This window comes from Onychomys torridus, chromosome 1, assembly GCF_903995425.1.
Source record: "Onychomys torridus chromosome 1, mOncTor1.1, whole genome shotgun sequence".
Lineage (NCBI taxonomy): Eukaryota > Metazoa > Chordata > Mammalia > Rodentia > Cricetidae > Onychomys > Onychomys torridus.
The window spans coordinates 147,215,512-147,234,379 of record NC_050443.1 but is presented as its reverse complement, the minus strand read 5'-3'; the positions used below and the strand labels follow the sequence as shown (position 1 = coordinate 147,234,379).

Genomic DNA, 18,868 nt, shown 5'->3' with positions numbered 1-18,868 from the left:
CAATTTTCATTTTGTTACTGTGCAAGTAGCACATTCATGGGAAGGCTACCACTTTTACAGTATGTGTCCCTTTCCTCGGGTGGAAAGCGTTATAGAACCCAAATTAATATAGTAAATCCTCTAGCATCAAAGCTATGTCCTTGATCTCTGGAAGATGTCTAAGTCATCTTTACAAAGCTGCCCTGGCTCAGATCCAAGTTCCCAAACAAGGCTGGGAGAAGGAAAAGAGGGTATTTAAAATGCAGGATGAGCCCATGTTCTGGATGTCATGTTGGGCCTCATCCTTGCCTTCTCCAGCCCAGGGTTTTCAGTCTCTAAAACATCTTGAAATGGTAATTTCATAAAAATAAAAGAAGAAAGAAAAAACTGAGTGAAATAACGAACTATTGAAGTTCCAGAAGAGCCAGCATGCTTTCTTCCTGATGTTCATATCCAGGCTGTCAACCACTGTGTTTACAAGCAGGTGGCTTCCAGGGCACACCAAGTTGTATGATTAAGTGACACATGCATCTTCAAGTCTGCCTGTGAGGATGGGAACACCCATCTTGGCTATCAGAGGACCTTGGTTCCATGAATAGGTGGGTGGCTGGAATTCACCCTTTCAGAAGTGTGTTTGCTTTCTTGTTAGTTTTCATGTTGTTGGGGTTAATAAGCATTTGTTAATAACACTGAATGAACCCTGCCTGAGAGAGGCCCTGGCATGAGTCTTTCTCCTGGGTGTGAGTGTTTCTAGCACACAGCAGACCATGAGTAAATCAAGATGGACAGCATTAAAGGAAGGTAGACTTTGAGTCTGGGTAGTTTGGGTGTGGGATGCTTTTTTACTTTCAAGGTTTTTTTTTTTTGTTTTAAATAATAAAGCTTGTATATCAAAAAGAATGCCCTCCCCAGCTGAAGCAATCTGATGGGTCGTGTTTTGCAAGACTCAGTGTAAATAGCAAGGCTCTTCAATTCTTCAACTCACTTCACTTGGTTCTCATCCACCCTTTCATTCTACAGCACCTTCTCAAGACATTACATAGTTAGTGGTCCTTTTTCTATACAGGGTCTTAGGTAGCCCAAATTAGGGTTCAAACTCACTTTGTCACTATGTAGCCAAGGCTGGCCTTGAATTTCTGGTCCTCCTGTCTCCACCTCCCACGTGCTGGGATTACAGGCGTGAGTTACTACACCTGCCTTAAAATCATAAGGTCACAGAAGGCTTCAGTGGTTAAAAAGTTAAGGGAAAGGAGGGGTTTCCTTTTATAGTGGAAGCCAAACCTGAAACATGCTGCAATCCTAATGTAGAAGTTAGAGTAACAATCACTTTATAATCTGTAGCAATATTTTCGAGATCTTCCGAGTACAACATCAAAGTATCTTGGAGAATCTCACCACAGATATACACCCAATCATTCAACCAGTGCTATCCTGGCATGGCTGTTTCTGATAAATGGAGGGCAGACAGTTTGTACTGATGTCTATTGTTTGGTGATGTGTCCTGCTCAGGAAATGGACTCAGTCCTGGGATTCGTGCACACGGCCTGGGAGAGACAAGGAGGGAAAGAAGGGACTTTTCTCAGCTCGGCATAAACTTGGGATGCCCCAGCCATTGGTGAGGGACGTCCCCAACTCGCCCGATTCACTCTGCACACCCTTGTGTGCTGTTGGAATTTGCAGGAAACAGGAATGAGCTTCTCCCTGACCTGGGGAAGAAAGACACATGGAAGCCAACATTGATCTGATTCATTCTGACCTGGACATTCTCCAGGATCTGCTGGCTACGTGGATATCCAACAACCCAGCAGGTACTAGGGTTAAGTACTTTGATGGTGTTCACAAGCAAAGACCAACCCTTCAAGGCATCAAAGGAGGCTTTCTCTAAGGGGGATGGATGGTCTCCAATGGTACATATTACAGGAAGAGGACATGCTTCCTGGGACAGGACACCTGGGTGGTAAGGAAGTCTTTCCTCATTAGAATCAGGTGTTGGGTGTTGGGACCGAGGTGTGACATGTTAGAATGCTCCCATGTATGGGCAGAAGCTTCTCCACTGTCTTGGAAGTGGGGTGGCTAAGCAGAGGGGAGCCCTGTTGATGAGCACAGACCCTGAAGAGCCCTTTCTGGAAGGGACTGGATACTGATGTCTCAGCTGCTTCTGATTATGCCTAAGTTCCTGGCAATGCTTGGTCCTCATCCACTCTATGGAGAACTGTCGAGTCCCTTGATTAGATGCAGGAATGAAGGGGAACCATGTGAGAATCAGAGGTGTGACAGCAGCCACAGTAGACAGCATGGGGGCACAGCTGTGCCTGATGGAGCACAGCTCACCTGGGTGGTATCTAAGAGCATCCAGGAAGATGTGCCTTAGAAACTGGAGTGAGATGGGAAAGGCCAATCTTGTGCTGGTGGTGGAAGGCTCCAGCCATCAGACTTATTGTAATGAAGAAATGTGAGGCATATATAAACCCATGCGCCGTGGATACCTGTTTCCAGTCTTTCGCAGAGACACAGTTTTCCGGCAGCACCATCATCCCCCATTTCTCTAGTAGTTTGAAAGAATTTAGCTCAGAACCTGAAACTTTCAAAGAGCATAAGCACACATCTCCACCATGGCAGGAGGGCACTCTTTCTTCAGGATGTAAATCATGGTGAGAATTCTGGCTTCCTATGACACCCAATCTCTGGAAATCCGGTCACTAAACCATGCCCCGACCCCCTCCATTCTAAAGGATATTGGAGATCTTATGTCACTTCACCTCTACCCAGTTCCATGTGCATTTAGAAAATAAGGGCATTTTGTTTAGATACCTGCACGTTGTTATCACCTCTTGACTAAATGATTAACAGTCACCCCATACCATTTAATATCAGGTCTAAATTCCAGTTTCCCTGATGAACATGATTTCCTAACCATACATCACTAAGAAGGATGCTCCATGTTAAAAAAAAAAAAAATGCAGCTGTAACATATACATTTTAGTCCACAAGAGACTTTGATGACAGGTTAGTTTTTCTGTTGTTATTTTGTTTTTCCTGCAGGAGCTCACTCTGTTGGTCTTGGGTTCGAGTCTTAGCAGTTCTGCCTCTACCTATTCCGGAAGGACTGATTAAATCCTGCCCCCAACCCACAGCTTCCCTGACACTTCCTCCTGTTGTACCCCCACCCCTCCAGGAATGGATTAGACTATTGCACTAAGGAAAGGCATTGGTAAGGGGATCACCCTCTCTCTGGGTGTAGAGGCAATGAGTGCAGGGAAGGACTGGCATGCCAGGGTAAAAGTGGCATTGCTGTGGCAAGGAAAAGAGCTGGAAAGGGAAGGAGGCAGGGGAATAGCAGAGGCAAAGTCTGAAACACACAGAGACGAACTCATCCACTCTCCTATTTCCTTCTTAAACAAAACAAGACAAAGAAGCATCATAACAAAATAACACTAAAAATGTAAAGAAAGCACAATGGATCATATTTTACTTCCATTCTCATTGAAAGGCTGTTAGTCTTACAGTTTTGGGCCAGCTTTTAAAAATGCAAAACTATATAATACAGTCCAGACTGTCACATTGTCTTTTGGGTTGTATGATTTGTTTCTTTCTTTTGTTCTGAGTTATACTGGGAACATTCTCAAGGGCCATTCGGTGTGTATCCAAGCAGGCCTTTAGCAGTTGCAACACATTAACTTATGTGTGTAACATGCATTCACACTGTTTATCATCATTATGAAATGAGGGTACTACACCTGAGTCTTGGAATGGGTCTCTATTAATATACCCCCTTTGATAAAAACCTGTCAAGAATTACTAGCTGAAAGTGTCAGACACTTTTCCCTGCTGCCTTCCAGAGTGCTTCTAAGTTGATATGCTAACGGAAAAGGTATAAATGGGTCCTCTTCCCCACATTCCTGCCGACCCTCTCCTCACTAGCCTGACGATTAGACACATGAATGTGGCATCTCCCTCCCAGCCCTGCTTTTGTTGATGTTCCTCAAGCCTTTGATCTTTCATTGTTTCATATCAAAAGAATGAGATGTGTGTTTGCTCTAGCTCCTGGTGATCGGTGAAGGGAAAGCCGAGAGCTGTGGCCCACGGTTGGGACAGAGCTGGGCTACTGATGGAATCTGAGAGCCATAAGTTGTTTCCCTGCATAATTTGCAAGGCTAAGATACACACAAAAACTTCCAGACTGCAAATCAGGAAGAGTTATTTACTGCCAAGAATGATACTGTCCAAACATGCACTATTATAGAAGTAGCATATTCATACACATATTTTTACCCTTTCTTCTAAACTTTGGCTAACTATATGAATTCTGGGTCTGCTGTCTATTCTGGATTAGTTTGGTGTGTTTTTTTTTTACTTTCCCCATAAACCAGAAGACTCAAACCATGTCACACATAGTTTATAAGCTTTGTATAGATACAAAATATCCTATATATGCACAAATGTGAATATTTTTCTTGAGAGAGAAGCTCATGACTTCATATTGTCTAAAAGAGTACAAGAACTGATTTAAGGATCTTTAATAGGGAGAAAATTCTGTTATAACTACAATGCTTACAGGGGTCAGGCAGGCAATGAGAGAGGACCGAATAGGGAATGGTGGTTGGTGACTTGGGTGTCCTCAAATGCATTTGTACTAGCTAAATTGAATAGCTGTCTCTTGCTCCAGGACACTATCGATGTGGGGAAACATGTGTTTGCAGATTTGATTTTTTTTTAAAATGCCAAAAATCTGGGTGTTTATAAGAAATCTTCCAAACTTTAAATGCTTTCAATAATTTAACTAAGCAAACATTATATGAGACAAATAACAGATCTTCTGTCTCCCACTCTGACCCCTCAGGCTATTAGGCTTGAAAGAAACTGCTAATTTTTAACCATAATTAAACCCATAAGTAAAAGTAATTAAATGTTCTCTTTAGGTTTCCAATAAGCCAAGAACACCAAGGCCACTTCAGAAAAATGGTCGCATGGGGCTCTGGTCTGACTGGAGTGTAGCACTTGGGAATCGGCAAATGTGACAGCTTCTCAGACAATGCAGCTGAGGACAGCAAATGCTCACACTCTCAGCACCACCAATGTCAGTGTCAACAGACGGAGCCTTTGCCACAACACTGAGAAGAGAGTTCTGGAAAGAGGACATGTCAAGACTCCCAATTGCATAGTTATATAAAACCTTGCGTTTTCAAGCCCATAACACTAGTGAGAGACATCATGCCACCTTTTACCAAGTGCCAGAATTAAAGTCAGTGTAAGAAGCACAGAATGCACCCAGCAGCATACCAACTCCAGATGAATGGCATTAAAAAAATCAAGTTAATCTCTACATAGGACATTTGTTGCTGTTTGAAGAAACTCTGCAATATAATTATCTGAAAGTGAGAAACCATTTCCCAACTCAACTGTGGTGTGAGTGCAGATTTAAAAAGACCAGTCTCCTAGACTAAGATGCAAACTCCAATGAAACCTTTTCCAGGGCTCTTGGCTGCTGACACCATGGCAGACTTGCAGGGCAGGTATGTAGCTAGTGTGGAGGAGAGGAAGTGGGTGAGGAGCCAGGAAGAGAGGCACCCTCAGGACAGTTGCCCAGAAGTTAGTAGGCAGGAAAGCTGGAGCTGGGAACCAAAGGAGCCAGCTCCTGGAAGTATGATCAAAACTGACAGCCACATTTTTCCTGAGGACATAAGCTGACATTTCCATGGCCAAATATACATTTCCCCATTCTGTGCCCTAGATAGGGTTTTACTCATAATACATTAAAAAATGGCATCTTGAGCACAAGACATCACATGTTGGACAAACAAAGGTTTGCGCTGTGGTCAACAGTGCCAGAGGGACAGAGGGACAGCGACATAATGAAGCAATGGCCACTCTGAGAATCTCGTTACACTTCAAGTCAAGGGAAATATGCCTTGTGCTTTGCAAATGAGGGTTCTCTCTCTCTCTCTCTCTCTCTCTCTCTCTCTCTCTCTCTCTCTCTCTGTGTGTGTGTGTGTGTGTGTGTGTGTGTCTGTGTGCATGCCTGTATAATGTGCCCAATGTGTTTTGATTTTTCCATAATTAGTAAAGAACAACCCAGGTTCTCATGGGCTCCTTAAATAATCAGAGAACACAAGGTACCTGTGATCATGCTGGATATAATCAATGGCAAAATGACAAGCTTCAGCATCCTCATTAGAATTTCTCCAGGAAAAGCAAAGTAGAATTTATCCAGATTTGAGAGCTCACTGTGTCCACGAACCAAGACTCCTATGGCAATGCCTAAGAAAAACAGGGAGAAAAGGAAACACTTTTAGTTCTCTTGCATATAATTTGGGGGAAAGTACTGCAGAATGCAAATTTCAATGGCGAGAAAAGCTGTTTAGAGCATCTCTTGCAAATCTATGAAGTTTAGACTTAAAAAATCCAGAAGGTAGTGAATAGGAAGCATGCATTTTTAAAAAAATGTAAAAATAATATTCTTCACCTAAGAGATCTTGTTTTCATTTCCTCCTCATTGGTTCTATATACTGTAACGACATATCATTAAAGACTAAACTTCATCATCATAAACTTTTTGCCCTCCTTGTCTCGTTTCTTCTCGCTCCTGTCCCCTTTGTACTGAACAGCAAGTGCAGGTTTCGTACACACTCAGTGAATGCTCTAACACTAAACCACATTCCCCAAATCCATCATCTTTTGTAACCCACTATAAATCTTTTCACAGGTCACCTTATACTTCATCCATAGCAGAGACTGTCTACATATTTTATGGTTTATGTATATTTGTATTTTTCTCATAAGTGCATTTTACAAAACCAATTTTGAGGACGGGAGAGATGGTTCAATGGTTAAGAACGCTTGCTGCTCTTAGAGAGGACACAGGTTCAATTCTCAGTACCCACATGAAGTGTCTCACAACAACCTGTAACTCCAGTTTCAAGGAATCTGACTTCATCTCACCTACTTATACACCTGCATGCATGAGGTTCTACACACACACACACACACACACACACACACACACACACACACAGAGAGAGAGAGAGAGAGAGAGAGAGAGAGAGAGAGAGAGAGCAAATGAATAAACAAATCCTTTACAAGATAATTTCTTAATAAATTCATCTGTTTATGCAGCTTTTATAATTTTAATGATTTGGATTTTAGACAAGTCCCTATGTATCCCAGGTGGCTTTAACCTTGCAATCCTCCTGCCTTAGTGCTGTGTGGTGATATATTGTTTGTAATCTAGGAAATAAAGCTTGCCTGAAGATCAGAGGACAAAGCTAGCCACAGAGCTAGCCATAGAGGTAAGGTAGTAGTGGCACACACCTGTAATTCTAGCACTCGGGAGGCAGAGGCAGAGATCCATCTGGATTTCTGTTGAGTTCAAGGCCACACCAGGCTACCTGAGATTAATCCAGTCTAAAAGAGAAATAGTGTCAGGCAGTGGTGGCACACACCTGTAATCCCAGCACTAGGAAGGTTGAAACAGGAAATGATATGACTGGGCAGAGAAAGGAATATAAGGTGGGAGGAGACAGGAATTTGGCTTTTTCAGGCTGAGGAGTTGGTGAGGTAAGAGATGGTGGCTGTGGCTTGCTCTGCTTCTCCGATCTTTCAGCTTTCACCCTGATATCTGGCTCTGGGTTCTTATTATAAGACCATTTAGGATTTGTGCTATAGTGCTGAGATTATATGTGTGTAGTAGAACCACATCTAACTAAATTACTATTACTTTGACAGGAATAACATTTTAGAATACCAATGTTGTCTAATGTTCTTCATTCATTATTCCAAAGTCATGAAATACTTAACTCTATCAAATCAAGAGTCTTTTTTTTTTTAAAAAAAAGATTGTATTTTTATTTTTAATTATAGATGTGTGTGTGTGTGTGTGTGTGTGTGTGTGTGTGCGCGCGCGCGCACGCGCGCGCTGAGGGAATTGCACACATGAGTGCAGTGTCTGTAGAGGCCAGAAGAGGGCATCAGATCCCCAGAAGCTGCAGCTGCAGGCTGGTCCCCAAGTGGGTGCTGAGAATTGGAGTCAGGTCATCTGGAGAAGTACTAAATGCCTTTAACTTCCAGGCCATCTCCCCAGCCTCAAGAGTCCTTTTATGAAGTTTCTGGTCCTGATTTCCTTATATTTGAGATTTGTAATTATGTAAACACAAGTGTTAAAAATCTTCAGGTCCCCAGGTTAAGTGCAGTCTCACGAAAGCTGCTCTACTTTAAACCCCTACCATAAGCCTTGGGCAGTGGCCTGAGTCTCTGGCTGAACTTCTCTAAATCAGGGTGCCTATGGCCCTCCCTTGGGATCAGTTGGTTTGCTAGGACAGATTACAAGACTGAAGTGAACATGAAGGCTATTACAAAGCACAGGGACAAATGGCCAGGAGAGGTGACACACAGGCCCACAAATGGGAGAAGGGGTACAGAATTTCCCCGTCCTGTGTGGCGGGCCACTTTCCAAAAACTCCATTTCTTCATTTATCTAGAAGTGTTAAAACCTTTATAAAAGCCTCATTATACAGACATGATTGATTACGTTATTGACTATGGGTTTATCGACCCTTTCTCCCTCCCCTAGGAATGTCGAACCACATAATTGGTTTCCCTGGCAACCAAAGGCATCCCCAGGCTAGGAGAGCCTCTCATTAATCTCAATAATACAAGGATTTTGTGTGTGTCCAGCAGCCCAGGCCCCCATCTTATGTGCTGTAGTTTCAGTAACCTACATGAATCTCAGTCTTAAAGCACTGCTTGGAAAAGTCCAGAAATAAATCATAGGTTATTTATAAATTATTTTTAAAAGAAGAAAAAGAAATAAGAAATGTTATAGATTCCCTGAAATCTTGCCTTACAATGTCTGTGTGAAAACCACCCGCTGTGTGGAGGCCCAATTTAACAATGACTTTGATCACTAAAACTCATAAAATATTAAGATTTTCTCATATCTTGTTCCAAATCCTTCAAATAACATCTAATTGCTTTGTCTTGCCCTCCCCTCAATGCACACTCCTTTTTTAAAATCAAGAAATAAATGAGTTGGATGACTGTCACCCCTTTCTTCCCTGCGTGTGACATGTTAGCCTGATGAGTGACATGTTAGCTGGAGGGGGAAATGACTAATTCACAGGAAGATTCAAAGAGGATCTCACTGAATATGCAAATGCAGAAACTCAAAGAGTTTAAGAAAACTCATCTGGCACCGTTAGTCACCACAAGGCAATGAATTATAATGAACAATATAATCTTCACTCAAATACAGGTATCCATCCACCCACTTCTAGTCAAAGTGGATGAACCCCACAAGATACATTTTGAAGAACCCCAGCCTTTACCTAAATTTTGGTCTTCTATATATTCTGCCTTGACTTGTATTGATACTTAGATAATTCCCAAATTGTAGCTATAAAACAGAAGAGCTGTATTATCAATCCAATGTAGTTCCTATGCTAAACCTAGTGTTAGAGACTCATGAATAGTTAAGATACCAAAATAGTCAAAATATTTTAAATAAATTTAAAAGTCATGACATTCTCTTTTCTTGCTTTGCAAATTGCTTATGTTCAATTTGCTTGCTGTTTCAGGTAATCTTGGGTTTTTATGTAAAAGGAATCTTGGTATTTAAAAACAAAGGTGTCTATACTCAGAACTAATAACAAGAGCAGCCACAGACTTGCTCCACTGAGCAGCAGACCCTATGTTTTCAACCTTTGCATTTAAATTAACAATGAACAAGAACTATGCCTGTAATCATCTCCGACCCATATGAGTGCAGGCTGGCTAGGAAAAACTGGATTATTCTTTTTTTCAGCATTTAGCCAGATATGGATTTTTATGGGAGAAACAAAGGAGCTGCTATGTGGAATAGTTGAAAGTAATGCATGATGAGCAAATAGGTCATTATATTTGGTAATTATGATTTCTATCATGCTTGTTTAAAGCTGAATGCCATAGTACCCCAATAGCTCTTCTTTCATTGCAAAGAACCAAGTTCTGAGGAAGCAACCAGAGGTTTGCAGCTAGCACCCTGGCATCCTGATCTAAAAGGGTCTGGTGAGTAACCTCAACAAAGGGGTAAAGCTTGAGAGTGAGTGTGCTTTACTTTGGTTTCCAGAAAATTTGGAAACATCAGATTCAGGACAATGGTAGAAACTCAAGTGCTTCACAAGGCCTACACTAACTAAGGATGTCTATTCAACACAACAATGTCAGCTGTAAGGGAAACTCAGAAATCCCTGGGACAACTTGATTCTGGGAGTTCATGAATTATAAAGCTAGGGTATTAGTACATAAGAAGAAAGGCATCTTCTAAACTCACACCCATGACTAATGGAAAGTTCTAGACTCACACAGCCCAATGAAATGCTTGCCTCTTCCTTTCTTTACTGAGCAACCTGGTCAACTCTCTGGTCAGTGCTGGCTCCCAGTTGCTCAGGAGCAATAATTTCAATGAAGTGTTGTCTATCTTGTTTGTGATGTTTGGCTTGTTTCTTATTTACTGTTTCCATGCCAACAAGTGCTGTGGAATAATTCTTCTGTACACTGTGAATATGTATTACTCTCATTGGTTAATAAAGAAGTTGATTGGCCTATAGCAAGGTAGGATAAAGTTAGGCAGGACAATTAAACTGAGGATACTGGGATGAAGAGGGCCAGAGTGAGAGAGTCGCCAGCAGATGCAGAGAGAGCAAGATGGGCACACTACACTGAGAAAAAGTACCAAGCCACACGGCAAAACATGGATAAAAAATATGGGTTAATTTAAGTATAAGAGTATCTAGTAACAAGCCTGAGCTATTGGCCAAGTATTTGTAATTAATATTGAGTCTGTGTGTCAGTTATTTGGGAAGCAGCAGCAGTACAGAAAAACTCTACCTACAAACAAGTGTCCACATCTGGTATCAGGAACGCTGGGCTGGATGAAGGTGTACAAAGTCTCCAAAGCCAGAGAGTGTCATGAAGAACTTCTAACCTGGAAGCGAACAGCCAAGTTTGCCTGGGAAGGACAGTTCTCCAACTAGGGAGGGGGAAGATCAATGACCTTTTTAATGAGAGAGAACTTTGGCAGAGGCCAAGAGAAATCCTCAAAGATATAGTCATTAACTAGACACAAGCTGCCCTAGAAATGGACACATACATCATTCTGGGGCTTCCTTCCCATACATCTGCAAGGAGATCCCTAAGCAGGTTCAGAGGTAGATTAGGAAGAATACTGGTAGTAGTTGAAGGAGCTCAAATTTTACCAATTGTGAACTTTAACTTCTTTAACTTAACTGCTCCCTTAGGCTGGGGCAATCGTTATATCAGCTGACTCCAAAGAGCTCTTCTACTGCTCAGGAGGCTGGATCTCACTCTACCTTTGACTCTCTCACCTTAGAATAGGAACACAGAATGTCTACTGAAACCTGCCCATGCCTTCTCCAGCTCTTATGCTAACACACACACACACACACACACACACACACACACACACACATTAGTAACATATAAGGAACACAAGAAGAAACTAATCAAGACCCCAGCTAAGGATTCTTAAATTTGAAGACTCAAGTTTGGAAGAGAAGATTCAGGGAATGCCACCATTTCATGTTCCATAGTCTGGACAAATGATAAAGCAAAAAGAGGCGGGGGTGGGGGGTGGGGGGGTGCAGCTAACATCAGCTCAGCCTATTCCTCCTCTTCCAATCTCAGGCCCTTACACTTTCCATGGTTACAAAACTAACCTGGGATAGGAGTTGATTTCCTATCCAACAATATTCCTTTTGAGGGGATTTAGCAAAAAGATTCTAAACACATGCCTGCCTGTACCTGTAATAGTTGGTATAGTTCACTACATTTTAAATTATAGTTCACTAGTACATAAATTAATTTGAGCTTGAAATAAACATTACTGACAAAGGAAAATAATTATCACTGGAATACTTGCAGAACCATAGCATCACACTGAGCATTAATATAAAGGCCTTTCTGGCCTTCTGGAGCTATTTTGAGCTGCACATTAGTGACAAGCACAGAAGGAACTTTTGTTATGGCAAGAGGCATATGTTGGGTGCACAGGGCCAGCTCTCTGCTTTCGCTATACAACAGCATGCCTGCACCTTTTCCTTATCTTGTCTCACTCCTTAAGCTCATCACAGAGATTTATCTTAGAAACCAGGGGTTTGTAAAGCTTTTATTTTTTGTTTTCAAGTCCTTAAACACAAAAACACTGTTCTATCTATATTGGTAAAGATACACTGTAAATAAAATAAGTTCAAAAATTCACCCACAGACTCTCCAACCTAAATATACAAAAGGTGAGATATTTTTTATTTTCCTATCATCTCTCACTGCAGCTACTCATGTATGCTACATTAGCCTCTGCACTGAACACCTCAACTGAATTCTCTCTTACATGTCATTTCTTGTCATTTTAGTGGGTTTATAATTAGAGAATATTTTAAGGGTGTGAGCAGGTGTGTATGGATATTTGTATATAGGGTACATGTATCTATGTAGGTGTGTATGTGGGCAGGTGCATGCGTGTGGGTGTACATACATGTATGTGCACATATGAAGAATCAGCCTGCCTCCATCTTAGGCTTGAAAGCCATTTTATAGTAAAGACAGATGAGATTCATTCCTGTTTATGATTAAACCTCTGTTTCTCAAAGATTGGTCTATGCCCCACCTGTAACCTTAACTACAAACGTTAAGTTTCTTAACAGTTTCTGTACTGCCTGTTCCAGGAAACAGCAACCATGTCTTCATTTCAAAAAGTTTCTTATAACCATTGTGCAACCTTACCTGTGTTTCACAAGGTTATATGACTACCTGTTGTGACTACCTGTTATGACTGTTATGACTACCTGTTGTGACTACCTGTTATGATCACCTTGCTTTGATCCCCCCCCCCTGCTTGTTCTGCTCCTGTAGCTCCGCCTATTTTGTCTGCTAAATCCCCTATTTGGAAATCCCCTACCCCTGAGCTATAAAAACCTTGTCTTCCTCACATCCAATGCTGACCTCTTGAACCCTGCCTGGGGGAGAGGAAGCCTGTGTACAGGAATGAAAAAAGCTTGCTTTAATTAATTGCTTACTTTAATTGATTTTGGGTTGGTGGTCTTTCTCCTCACCTCTGTGGGATTAACACACGCGCATGAAGACCGCAAGTCAGCCACGTGACTCAGCTCTCCTTAGTGTCTAGCACCAAAATTAATCCACTCTGATTCCGGAGGAAGGCTGATTTTGGTCAGGATCTAATGGGTTTTCTCTGGTTTGAATTCTGCAAACTTGTAGGATAAGAGGTCTCCCTCTGGCCCCACGGAGGTAAACCAACATCTTTATGTCCTCCCAACAAGGCTGACCTTGAAGCAGATCTGAACCACAAGTCACATTTCAATCTGCGTCGTTTTGTATTGAGTATCTTATGCTACGCCTTCACTGCCCTGAAACATAGAGGTCCATGCTGGAGGGCTGTGATCATAAACCTGCACTGTCACCTTGACTGATTTAGAATTACATACAAGACACACCTTTTGTTTATCTGTGATGGTTTCTCCAGAGAGGTTTAATGGAGTAGGGGAGGAGGGGGGCTGAATATAGGTGACATTATCCTTTGGTCTGGGGTCCCATCTTGAACAAACAGTGGAAAAACAGAAAGCAAGCTATGGATACGAAACCAGCTGTCTCACACATCTGCCACAGCTGAGAGGAGCCCCTTCACTACCAAGACTTCCGCTCCATCCTCAACTGTAGGTTAAAACGAACCCTTTCAAGCCGGGCCGTGGTGGCGCACGCCTTTAATCCCAGCACTCGGGAGTTCGAGGCCAGCCTGGGCTACAGAGTGAGATCCAGGACAGGTTCCAATGCTACACTGAGAAACTCTGTCTCGGAAAAGAAAAACAAAACAAAACAAACAAACAAACAAAAAACCAAAACAAAACAAAAACAACAACAACAAAAAACCCTTTCTCCTTTGAGATACTTTTGTCAAAATGAGAAAGGGAAAGGGGTGGGGGCAGAGGACAAAGTTTCTATAAAAGAGGAAACTGCCATCTAGTACTCCCGCTGGCTTTGTATGTGGTAATTATTGACTTTCAACTTGAAAGCATTTTTGGGTGGGATAGCCTGGCTTAGCGTTCCCCCTAAGGGGGAACATTTACTACCTCCAAACAGGTTTGTCTTGTGTGATTAACAAAGTGCTGGATGATAAAATTCTTAAAAATTCTTAAGAAGTCTGCATTAGTTAAAATGTAAAATGATAATTCATAATAACGAGATGAAATGCTAAAATAAACATTAGAGTTTATTCTAGAGTTTATATCAAAACTAAAGGTAAATTCTAAAAATGAGCCCCTACTCATCTCTTTCTCTGGCTTCCCTACTTTATCTCCTACCTATCCCAAGTCCACATTAACTTGTCTTTATTATACAATCCAGTCCTGAAATCCCTTTTGGTCTTAGAGGCAGAAATCTCAGTTTAGACTATGCTCCTCTCCAACATTCCTAAGGATTTGTGCTGAAAGCCATCTTCAAGCTTTGTTAGTGAGTTTTCTTTTTGGTCATTTGGCTGAGCCTGTTAAACAGACGTTCTGTGTCCTTTGCTTCTGTTTTTCTGACCAGAATCCCACTAAATATTTGAGAACCACTGACACAAATGGACACTCTTAGGTACTCTGCTCCTGGGTCCCACCGCCTTTCTGGGGAACATCATCATAAACCCAATCCCTTATATACCTTATTTCCTTACCTTTTAGAGAGCAGCCTGAAACACAATAGAAAAGTACTTCCCCCTCAGCTATTGAGAGAGAGAGAGAGAGAGACACAGAGAGAGAGACAGAGACAGAGACAGAGACAGAGACAGAGAGACAGAGGAGATTATCTTAAATCTTTGCTATAAGCTTCACCTTTTGGTCTTCTGTGTTACTAAGCCTTTCTTACATCTTAAAGGAACAGAGCTATATAAACCTGGTACCATCTTTTTCTAAGGCAGGTGCACCTAGATTTTGTGTAATTGTGTCCTGCGTGTCTATGAAATTGTTTTCATATGTTGTTTGTGTTAAAATAATTTTTTAACAAGTTGGGACCACTTCAGTTCTCCTTTTCTAAAAAAATTATTTTTATTATATGCTAAAATTGTATTTTGGCATGCCCAATTAAAATGCACATGCAGACTTACAAATCTAAGTACTGCTATATTAAAAGACCTAATACATACACACTATCTTATTAATGTGAATACTCTAAACATCTTTAGATCTACTAAAATAATATTTTTGGGTATATTAAATGTTTCATAAAACCTTAAAATGCTAATTATTTATATAAAAGAACATTCATTAGTTACAAGATTTGATTAAGCTATAAATTTAATGTTATATACATAGATTTTAATAAAGGTTTAAATATATGTATATATTATAATAAGTATCTCATGTAATAGCATAAGAGTCATGATTTCTTTTTCAAAATATTCTTAATATAAAACTTAATCAGAAGGTTTATTTATTAAAGCTGGACTGTATATAAATTAATGGAGATATATGTATATATATATGCATATATTTACTAAAGATCCTTGTATTAAGTTTCCTTTTCATCATGGAGAGGATTATAGGAAATACAATCCCAATAAATAATAACATTCAAAATCTCTAAAAGTCAAAAATAAAAAAACAACCACACTTTTCTGGGGCCTGTAGCAGATGCTCCAGTCACAAGGGATAGGCGGCAGCTACCAGCCTACAGGACTTGTGGGGTCCCTCATGATGAGTTTAGCCCCTCGGTCCCCAACTTTTTCTCAGTGGACAAGGAAAGCAGTGATGAAACTCAGGTGGAGAACGTAATATAAGGACCACCTGGCAGATGGCTACGTGAAGCACAGCTTGTAAGTACCCAAGAATGCTAGATGGGCACCGTCTGGACATCGGGGTGGGGTTTTAGTGAGGTATAATAATGTCCGTTATACCAGGGGCATTGAAGAAGATGAGGAAATGAGAGAACAGCTCTGTTTCCTGAAAATAAATGATTAGTTATGAGTAAATCAAAATCATAAGATAATATTTTGTGCTCATTGGGCTGGTCATATTAAAACACCAACAGTAACAAACTCAAGTTAGAAAATGTGTAAGGACATGGGAAAACTGGACTCCTTCCATCCTGTGGGTTGGAATGTAGAGTGGTGCAGACCCTGTGGAACACTGGCAGCACTTTTAAAAAGTTCATCACAGTTAACATCTAACCCAGCGGGGCCACTCCCAGGTGGATAAGATATATACCCAGGAAAACAAAAGACATCCACACAGAACCCCACAGGAAATGTCCACAACAATAGCAGTAATAATACCCGAAAAGGGAAAGCCATCTGAATGTCCATCAACTTCTAAGCAAAGTAAGGCCTATTTCCACAGGGGAATGCTATTCGGCTATAAGAAGCAATACAGCACTGACTGGCACACACTCCAGCCTAGCTGAGTCCTGAAAACCTTATATAATGAAAGAAGCCAAACATATGAGCTATTACTAATGTAAAATGTCCAGAGCAGACAAACCACAGAGACAGACAGTGGAACGCTCATTGCCATGGGGGAGGGGAAGGAGAACATGAATAGAAATAGGAAATTAGATAATGATGATGGCTGTACTAAAAAACTACACACAGCAAATACCATTGAATTGTATATATAAGTGAATTACATTCAATTAAAAGAATACAACACACACACACATGAACATGAAGCTTTCATAAAAAGCTTAGGTTTTAGCACTTGTAGATAAGTGAACAAATTGATTAAAATGGGAAGAAGAGCCAGGTGGTGGTGGCGCACGCCCTTAATCCCAGCACTCCAGAAGCAGAGGCAGGTGGATCTCTGTGAGTTCGAGGTCATCCTGATCTACAAAGCGAGTTCCAGGACAGCCGGGGAGGGCTACACAGAACAACCTGTCTGGGAGTGAGGGCGGGCGGGGAAAGCAGATACTAACACTGAGTGTGATCCATTTACATTTTGATTAGTGACTATTTTGATGGCTTTTCCTGGGGTGGGGGGATGGTAGCAACATAAGGAAATTTGTTTATTCTTCCCATCATCATATTAACGGCACAATGATTGCCAAAGCTGTGGCATTTGTTCCACTTGGTAGACTGTAGGAGAGCTTATCAGATCTGAACGTCTCACCATCTGGAAATAATAGTTGGAAGCCAGACATGTTTATTAACAGCTTAAAAGGAGACTCGTCGATTTAAGGAAAGTTGTGATTGCAGACTGTGGTTTACAACCTGCAAGGGTAGGTGTTTGAGAGCCTCATTTCCACTTCCACAGTGTAGAAATGAATCAAAACGACCAGTAGAAAGCCAGGATTATTGTAAGAGGAATGTTACCTGCAAAGCACTGGAAGACAAAACAATCAAAACAAATGATGTTTAAAAACATCATCTGTCATTAGTGAGAGAATGACCTTCATGCCTGCTACTTGCAGCCATTTTGCTAAGCTTTGTGGAAGGAAGGTCCTGGTCCCTACATGGTTTACAGCCTCGGTGGGTCTGATTTATTTCCTGTTTTTCCTGCATGTGTGGATGTGTACCATATCTGTACCTGGTGCCCACAGAGGCCAGAAGAGAGTGTTAGATCCCTAGAATTGGGAGTTATGAGCTGTTTGTGTGGATGCTGGGAACCAAACCTGGATCTCCTGAAAGGGCTCTTAGCCACCGAGGCATTTCTCCAGCCTCCCTGATTTCTTGCAAGGAATTTCCAGGAGTTTTTCTATCCTAGTTTCTAGTAGTGTGACTGCAAACTACTTAACCTCAGTGAGTATCCATATTGGTTAAAGGAGCCGAGGCACCTGGCTATTGTGAGCGCTAAATGACATAATGAAGGCAAGACTCAGCCCTTCCCCTGTCCCAGAGGAGAGCTCAATCAGTGTCTGCTATGATTGAATGGTGACAGCGGAGGGGAGGTGGGCGACAATAATAACAGCAAAAGCAGACAGAACAGCACTTCCAAAATACTGTGGTCCCTGGTACAAATATAGACAGTCAGGTAATGGGAGGAGAATTCAAGAATCTGGGTTGTAGTTCCATCTCTGTCACCAAGCTTTGTCATTAATCCTCTCACTTTTGGTTGCTTTGCTCGGAAAACCTCAACAGAGTTATTTAGGAAATAAAAACAGAAGGAGAAAATGCAACATAAGAAGCACTTTGCATTCTAAGTCAATATTGTCCACTATTCAGATTTTAGAACATACAGATCTTTTACAGTTATTCTTACTTCCCAGAAAACCACTCCAATTATAGAGATATTTTGGGTGTAAAATTTGGAGGCCCAAAGACATTTCCCAGTGGATGGCGGAACAAAATTTTCCACTGAGAACAGGAAGAACCCCAACTTCTGTTTATTTCGGCTCAGCTCACAACACACTTCAGACTAACAAACATGCACAAGGACCAGGCTTAGAGACTAGGCAGAAAGATGGTGAAGACCCCAAAGCGGACAGGAAAGTGGGCAAACTTAGGATAAAGTATAAGGGCAGCCATGTATAAGGGCACACAATTGGGCCAAATTTCCTAGCTTCAGACAGAGGGTAAATGGCAGCATCCCTGTATCTTTGTCATGTCACAGGTCAGGAAGGATGACACCTGACCCCAAGACAGGTTGAGGACTACAGGTTGGTAAGACGTGAAGTCAGCAACCTCCCATTCCCCTTCTCCCCCATCACATTTGTCCTTCTCTTCAGGGAAAGCAGAAACCCATACTGGAAGTGGTCACAGAAGCAGAGTTATCTGACAGCTCATGATGGCTGCTCCATCTGAAAGCAGCCACAGACATGACATTGGCAGATGGCTGGAGTTGGGAGGGCTGACATCTCCTCCACAACAGACTCTAAGCAAAGAGGTTCCAGAGGGCTGCCACAGAGACGGTGTGCATGT

General features: G+C 41.6%; 1 protein-coding gene across 1 annotated transcript in view; it reads right to left on the bottom strand.

The window, feature by feature from the left end:
* The window catches only part of Slc1a1 (solute carrier family 1 member 1), a 74,132-nt gene that overhangs the window by 31,595 nt on the left and 23,669 nt on the right, over positions 1–18,868 (bottom strand). The window contains exon 2 of the mRNA XM_036208752.1: positions 6,097–6,237. Within this exon, the coding sequence (XP_036064645.1) occupies positions 6,097–6,237 (141 nt within the window). The remainder of the gene's footprint in view (positions 1–6,096; positions 6,238–18,868) is intronic.